We start from the raw sequence: 8,567 nt of genomic DNA on the forward strand, positions 1-8,567 counted from the left end.
CTGCTAGTTCCCAAGTGTTTTTTTCATCTTTCAGTAGGTTTACAAAACTTACGGTCAACCCAGAACATCCTTTACCAGAAGCCCTTCACTATTTTTTTTTTCTTTAATGCTCCTTGTTTCCTCTCCACATTTGATCTGTCATAATGCAGACTTTCCTGTTCTCCCCATATTGACAAGACTTCTGTTTTCCAAATGGAGATCTTTTCCTTTGAGTAGTCTTGGTAACCATTTTACTGATAGACGTTTGACTCAATATTTCTTAAAATGCCTATTTCTTTTGGAATGTAGGCTTGTTGAATTTCTTGTTTGTTTTCACAGCCCCCAAATTTCTGTAGGCTTCTTCCTTCTGGGACTGCTTCTCTGTCCCACAGTGCTGCTGAGCCCAGCTCTACTGTGATTAACAGTACAGACCTACCTTCACCAAAACCTGTGCAGCACTAAAGATCAGATGGCATCTTGTAGAGGTAGAATACCAAGGTAGAATGGCATCTTGTGTTGTGGATTTTTTTTCAGGACTAATTATTCTAGGAATCTGGAAGTCATTGCTTATGGACATAACATCTCATCCTGCTGCAGCATTGCATCTTTATAACAATGCTCCAAACCTCCTTCCATTGCTACCTGCTTTCTAGCTTCTTATCCTCACTTAATGTGCTCTGGCAACTGTCATAACGTGGTAAGGAGCTCGGTAGTGCATTCCTAGTAGCATATCTGTATTATTAGAGTCTGCCTACAAGAACACTGTTGTGCTTCTCTTTAGCCACAATATTTTTACAGTGTTGTGAGTTATATAGTCCCTCCTGCACAGTGCCACTCCTCCACCCGAGCATCCTACAGCATCATTACCATAAAGCTGGTAGCATGGCAACACAGGCTCCTATTGATTATCCTTGCTCCTGCAGGTCTCTGAGCTTTCCTTTGCACCAGGGTTTTGGTCTCATGCCAAGCCTGATGGGTGCTCTGTCTCTTTTTCAGGTTTGAGATCAGTGCAGAATTACATGTGAGATTTGGTTTTGATCAGATGTTCAAGATAGCATGTGCTAGTCTATTGGATTTGTGGGTAGTTGGATCCTGGGCTTAAAATATGAGAGGTTTGGGGTATTTTAATTAGTTTAGTATATCCTTCAATTAAATAAATCTCCTCTTACTTTTGCTCTATCAGCCCCCTACCTGTCTTGCACACTCATCCATTTGTTAAGGATGTAAAATTCGCCTTAAGTGAGGAACGTTTTTCTGCTATCATCTTAACTAGAATTGCACTAAGATAAAAGGAAAAATATATATTCATAATAAATATGTTTAATTTATAATATAGATGTGTTTGTAATGAAAGATAAATATTTCTTTATAAAGTCCTTGCTAATCAAGCTGTAAATATTTTTAAAAGATTTCACAGAGATTAAGAAAAGATAAAAAACCCACCCAAACTCTACATCTAATCTACTCATGCAGCAGTTATTTCAGAAAAGGCTCTCTTTTTCTTTCTCAGCTGATTTTCTCTTTTTCATGCGAGGGAGATTGTCAGAGCCTCAGGACATGTGTCAGCTGCTTCCATTTGATAGTTTCCATCAGTGAAACTCATATATAGAAAAAATCTCCTGTTACAGAATTTCTATCAGAGGAGTCTTGCAGTATCACTGAAGAGAGAATCCCATTTCAGTTTGTCCTTTTCTCTCCATTTTTTTTTTTTTTTTGGAGGGCTGTTAGATCTTACTGCAAATCTCCCTTCTTTTGGGATACACAGAAAATTCCTATAGGTCCAGTCTCTCACCCTTAACCCATCATGTTCATTCATGACCCAGGAGACCATCTGGACACTTTTGCTGAAAATGAAGTTTATGGCCTGTCCTCAGATAGATCATTCATTCTGTATATCTAGTAGCCATCTTCTAACCATTGCTGGCTAATAACAGTTCTTGGATTCAAAGAAGGCTAAAATTCTCCCCTTATCCTCTGTGGTTGGTTGAGGTAGTCCCAAGTGAAATATATCTTTCACTTCACCTTCCCTTCCACATTGATCTGTGTGTCAAGACACAGCTAACAGGATCATCTACATATGAAAAGTGCATGGGTCATTGTTGGCCCTGTACTGAGTGCAGGCACCATGGTGCTTTAAGAGCTTTCAGTTGACTGGTCTACAGTTTCTTTCTCTTGGACATCCCATAACAGCTTGAAACTTGTGTTGGAATAACTTGGAGAGGAGTCTGAGAACTGATTTTCTTGCTAGGGCCAAGGATGCTGAATTTTCTCAATTGCACATGCACTATTCTACTCTTAGTCTTGGTCTAGCTGGAAAGAGAATTGAGGAGCATTTGTGCAGTTAGAGGAGAAAACGGTTTAAATGGTAGTTGTTAGCTAGATACCCTCATATGAGGAGCCTGAGCTAAGTGCCTCAGGCCCTGTGCATGTAGTGCTCTTCCCAGGGTGCAGAGACCCAAGGGCTTTTAATCAACTGAATATTCATTGCCCCAGTCTCATCCTTCATCAGATAGGACTGGACACAAGCAATCACTCATAGTCCTGTGCAGGGTGTGGAATTTGTCCACAGTCCAAGCTCTTCAACCTCATTTGACTCCTCTACCTCACAGCTTTCACACACAGCAAGAATGCTTCTTGTGTTTGGGGTTTCTAAAGGCAAGGATGTCTGGACCACAGGAAAACAGAATCAGAAGGGCTTTTTCCTTTGCTGAACCTCAGGCTGCAATGTTTCCCTGAAAAATGGGGGTATCATATTGATTTTGGAGAACAGCTGGTCTTTGATTTCATACAGAAAATGTGTATATCAGACATATGTTTATGTATATGTCTGATATAGGTATATGTTTTCCATAAAGAAAACAAAAACAATTAAGTTTTTATTTAATTAGGGTCCTTTGATTGTTAAAGATTTGTCTTGAAGAAGAATATCTTTTCCATCTTCTTTGTGAAGAAAGAGGATCTCAAATGAGGAGGAGATTAACTTCAGGAACATGTGTTTAGTCAGTCCAGGGCTTTGCTGAGACCCAATATCCATGAAATGCTCCTTGGGAGCCCAGCCTGGGCTTGTGCTTCCCATGCTACCCATCCCAGTGGGGCTGGATAGAAAGAAGCCTGCTGGGACACATCTGTTTGCTATATTCAAGGGACTGGGACTCTGAGACACAACCCTGGAGATACAATGGCCTGCTCTGAACATAGCTCAGGCTTCTACATCATGGCTTCAGTTTGCAAATTAACTCCCATTTACAGCACACTGGGTAGCTGGGTGTTTGAAGTACCCAAAATGTAAAGCCAAATTTACCCCTAAGGAGGCTTCACCTGTACAAATAAATTAGTTTCAAATTGTGAAGCTACTGAGGTTCAGAATAAGAGATAGGATGCAGTTGTCTACCATGGGCACATTATCACTCTCACTGGGGCAAATTAAAAGCTTATTTTCCATGCATCTGGAAATGCCATGTAGTTGTGGTTTTCAGGCTAAAAATTTCCATGCCCCATCTTTAGAATATATTGGTATATATAAAGAGGGATTTGCTCGACTGTTGAAACAAGAAAAAATACTGACACCTTCCTTTGAAAATACTACTAGCTGCAGGACAGCTGAGATAAGAAATCAAGAGTTCAGAAAATAAATACACATTTAGAGAAAAAAAAAATTATTTAGAGTGTATTAGTGGTGGGCAGTTTTGATTTTATTTGATTGAGTCATAGCCTCACGGGAGGAAAAATGCCTCTGTCTGTGAGCACGGCCCATCTTCTCAGAGGCCATTTTCATTAGGGCTGCAAAGGTAGGCTGCCCTGGAAGCTGCAGTGTGTGTGGATGACTGGTGCAGAACAGCTGAGCACAAAAAAGGTTAAGAGAGTGGTACGTGGAGCAAAGGCCCCACAAAAAGAGACATAGAAAGCCACCAGAAGCTAACAAGAAGAAATACAGTGCATGGAGGAGGGAGTTAAAACATTAATTGTGCATAATTAGCACAGTGTTTGCAAAGTGTTTAAGGTCAAAATGTCCTTAATTTTTACATGTATCAAAATACACCTGGTATTGCTCAGGAAATACTGCCAAAAACATACCAGAAAAAATTTCCTGGTTCCAAAAGGCAGATTCAGTTCTTTTGGTTTCATTCCTTATTTGAAATGCAGGCCTAGCAGTGGACAGTGATTTCTTTTCTGATCAGGTTTTGATGTTTCCATGGTAGGTGACTAGGGACTCAAAACTTCCCTGCCACAAAATGGCTGACAGCAAGCTGGCTTGTTTTGCACAGCAAAGATCAGAGACTTGTCATTAAAACACACACACAGAACGTCTAAAAGCAGCACTTTTACAGGCTGAGAACACAACCAGTTGCTGTAGTACTGAAACTCATTAGAGCTTACTTGGGGCTTTGTGTCTTGAGATGTGTATTTACTGGGACATCACAAGTAATTACTCATTAACGAACCCTTACTTCCCACTGTCATCTGCATCTTGCAATTTCTGCCTTCAGTGAAACCGCCCCAAATAGCCAAACTCCCTGCCCAGCCTATAACCCAGCATTCACACCACTTCTTTTCCTTTTAACAGAAAAATGGAGACGCTGGCTCAGACTATGAACATTTCCAAGGTGGCAGTAGATGGCAGCTTCACTAACAGCTCCTCCAACTGTACAATTGACGGTTTCAAACAAGTAATTTATCCCATCGTGTATCTCTTTATCTTCTTTCCGGGTGCTGTTGGAAACAGCCTCTCCATTTATGTTTTCTTCCAGACTTCGCAAAGGACCTCAGTAAACATTTACATGCAGAACTTGGCTATTTCAGACCTCATGTTTGTGAGCACTTTGCCCTTTCGGGCCTCATATTTCCTCTTGGGATCACATTGGATATTTGGCGACATCCTCTGCAGGATCATGACTTACAGCTTGTACATGAATATGTACTGCAGCATTTATTTCCTCGCTGTGCTCAGCGTGGTTCGTTTTGTAGCCATCGTCCACCCCTTCAAACATGGACAAGTGACCAACACGAAGTATGCCAGGATTACCTGTGCAGCCATATGGATCTTTGTGCTGTTAGCTGCCAGCCCTCTGTTAAACAAGGGAATCGCTGGCTACAGCAACCCAGTCAAATGCTTGGACCTCCACCCCCCCAGCACACACAGGCTCCTCATGATGAACAGCTTTGTCCTCGTCGTGGGCTTCATTCTGCCATTCTGCACAATTTTGTTCTGCTATGTCTTTGCCATCAGAGCGCTGCTCAAGTCCAGGGCTCAGCGGAGCGGGAGGGCAATCTGTCACAGGAAGGCACTGTTAACCATTGTCATCACTCTCATCCTCTCCCTCATCTGTTTCCTGCCATATCACATCCTGCGCACTGTCCACCTGCTGTATAGCAGCTGCAGCCAGGCCAGCCTGCACAAGGCGTTGGTGGTCACTCTCTGCCTCGCTGCCATGAACAACTGCCTCGACCCTTTTCTCTATTACTTTGCTGCTGAAAATTTCAAAGCAAAAATCAGAAGTTTGTGCTGCAGATAGCTGGTGCAGAATCGCAAAACAATATATATATATATACAGTTCTGATGGGATTTCTAGACTGGGTTCATACTATTCAATGACAGAGGCTGTGTCAGTGCTGCTGGCCAGCCTGCAGCTCTGCTGCTCACTGTCAGGCATCTCTGAAGCAGAAGTCTCTGGGACAGAGGTCCTTATGGGTGACAAAACTGAGTCCATATGATCTGAGGACAGGTGGCAAGGTATGATCCTTGGTTGACTTCTGTTTAGCAGTGTAGAGATACCTCTGTTGTTCACCCTCCCCAGGACAAGGCAGTGAAAGGAATCCACCTTGCTACTGGAGTCCCGTTATTTCATTTCACAATACTGAGCGACTTCAAAGGAAAACTGCTCACCCGACCACTTCAGTGTCTGTGCCTGAACCTCTCAGTGCTCCATTTCCCTGCATGTGCAGGGGTTCAGAGACTGTGATTCCCTATACATTCACAGTACCCTGCCAGTTCCCCTTGCAAATACTGTCAAAGTGGTTGCACATTAAAGAAATATAAAGGATCACTGATGCTTTTTACTGAGGCTGACTTAAAAAGCAGGAAGAGAGGCAAACAGGACCCAGCACTAGCTCAGGCTGCTCAGAAGTCACTAACATTTCTAAATTTTCCACTCTGAGCCAGCTACCAATGTATTCTGCTTAACATTTCATGGGTTGTCAAGGGAGAGAATGATTTCAAGCAAGTGGCATCATCCTGGAGTGTGGTGAGTAAGACGCCTGCTGGCAGTGAGGGCAGGATGTGGGTGCCCAGAGCACAGGGCTGCATCCTGCAGCTCTTCACGTGGTGTCAGTTGCTTCAAAGTCATTGTAACACTTCGTTTTCATGCCCAGTGTTGCCAGTGCTTTTCACAAAGCTGAGCCTAAGCAGTTCCATTCCCATTCAGGGATCCAAAGACAAACTTTTAAAATTATTTTGGTCCAAAAAGGTTGCTAGGGAGTGGTTTCCTCTGCACAGGTAAATCAGTCTGACACCAAACAGCTGCCAAAGGGGTTCCAAATCATTCATCTTCAGTCTTGTCTGAGGAGGAAAATGATCCCTTTTTTCATAGGATTAACTTCTTATTGGTTTGAATTTCCTGCATCAAACATGAAAGAATGCAACAGGGAAGCACTAACCCAGGTACAGGAAGACAGATGGGCAACAGAGACAGTGGAGAAGAGCTTTTTTAGAAAGCAATGGGAATCTACTCTTGTGGGTACTTTGGAAATTTTCATCAAATGGCTGTCTGTATTTGTAAGTCTCTGAATATTTTCTAAAAATTAGACCTAAGTGAAAACAGGCTCCAAACTCAGGCCATATTTAGATTTTGGGTTTAATTACCTCATCTTTTACTAAAAACAGACAAGAAGTTTAATCATATTTTCCAAGAAAGCAACTGGGCTTATATGAAAACTAACAAAAATGCTGAACGCCTTCCCTCACTGTGAAATTCAAACAAAGGAAGGTTTCTCTCTGTGACTATACTTCTCAAAGCTCTGAACTTTTTATGGAGAAAGAACTCCATAAACTGAATGTTATTGCTCCCAAACAAAAATAACAGCAGCAAGCTATTTTTAGTTCTGTCTGAAATATGCAGAATACAAATCATTGCTGGTCAGGTGGAAAAGTACTTGGCAAATCACTGGAAAAGGCACATTTTTTTCTTGGCTATCTAAAGGTTATATTCAATCTGTTTCAGTCACTTGATGCTGCCTTTAATGTAAGTACAGAGTTTTATCAGAAGTCTTCACTAAAGTTCATTCTTCAAATCCTTATTTCAATAATGCAGTAGCATACCAGAGAGCTGACCTAATGATGCCACGTGAACTCCTTGATCCCATGCTGTCGATGAAAGAGGGAATAATAGCAGTGGTTTGAAATGGGAATATGATTGAGATGGTAACAGTGCAGATATAGCAGTTACATAATTGGAAGGAAGGGTGAAAATCTTCTGTGGTTTTCACCAAGGAGGAAACCTCAACAGCTATGAGTGACAAGCTGAAGCCTCTCATGAGACACCACCCACTTCAAATACTGCAAGAGAATGCAGAAAATTAGCCACTGTCTAATCTCACCCACATGCTTCTGTCTGTATGTGCCCAGTGCACCCAATTATCAGATAATTTTGCATTTAGAAGATATATATATCTCACTTATGAGGTAATTTTTTTTGTATTGACCATGCTACCACTTTGTTGGCAATTGAATTAACTGTTAGAACTGTGTTTTAATAAACTAGATTTACCTGTGGCTGAAGAAATGCTTTTTATTGATCGCACAGCTAACAAGGGATCTCCTCTGACTACAGGGGAGAAGGAACAAGAAACAGATACTGAGGTTCTGTAAGTGGGCCATAATTTCACAAGACTGAAATGTCCTTGGAGGTGTGAGAACATCCTGCTGCCTTATTCACATTACTGACAAAACAGTGGGGAACATGAGTCAAAATTTGAGGTGCAGATAAAGTAATAGAATTTTTAAATTATGACATAATTACAAAAGGATTCTAGACCATCCTTGTTAGGGATTTTCTCATGAAGTTTCAACAACACTTGTATAACATGCCACATTCCCATTTACTGCCTTTTCTCCATTTACTGCCTTTTCTCCATTTACTGCTCTTGCATGTCTCTACTCATGGAGCTGAAGATTCGGGTTCTTCACTGTGGAAGTATCATAGTAAAAAATGTAGTTAAAAAAGCACCAACAAATCTATTTTAAAAAATAAAGCTCATGACAGTTAAATTGCTAGCAATACCTCTAGGACCCTCAAGGGACCACATTCCCCTTAAAAAGTACTTTGATATGTTTCCTCAAATTTCTAGGAGGCAAAATCTAAGAATACCATGTGCATAGAAAGTTAAAGCAACAGTAAACTTGTGAGCTTGAAGGAGATAAAAGAAGAGGAAATGAAGTCTTTAGGTGACTGGGACCCTTAAGCAGCAGCAAATGATCTACCTTCATATGCACATTTTCCTGTCATTCAGAAAGCTCCTGGTACTTCTAGACAATTTTTCAGTTCAAAGCTACACTAGAGCCATAGAGAGCAGAAGGAAATGCCACTTTGTTG

General features: G+C 41.3%; 1 protein-coding gene across 1 annotated transcript; it reads left to right on the top strand.

Annotated features, from left to right (window-relative positions):
- The first annotated feature begins 4,472 nt into the window (after positions 1–4,472).
- Positions 4,473–7,757, top strand: CYSLTR2 (cysteinyl leukotriene receptor 2). Its single transcript, XM_030272690.4, has one exon. It carries the CDS (start codon positions 4,548–4,550, stop codon positions 5,490–5,492), a length of 945 nt encoding a protein of 314 aa, XP_030128550.4. The 5' UTR covers positions 4,473–4,547; the 3' UTR covers positions 5,493–7,757.
- Positions 7,758–8,567: the final 810 nt, after the last annotated feature.

This window comes from Taeniopygia guttata, chromosome 1, assembly GCF_048771995.1.
Source record: "Taeniopygia guttata chromosome 1, bTaeGut7.mat, whole genome shotgun sequence".
In the NCBI taxonomy this organism is placed as follows: Eukaryota; Metazoa; Chordata; class Aves; order Passeriformes; family Estrildidae; genus Taeniopygia; species Taeniopygia guttata.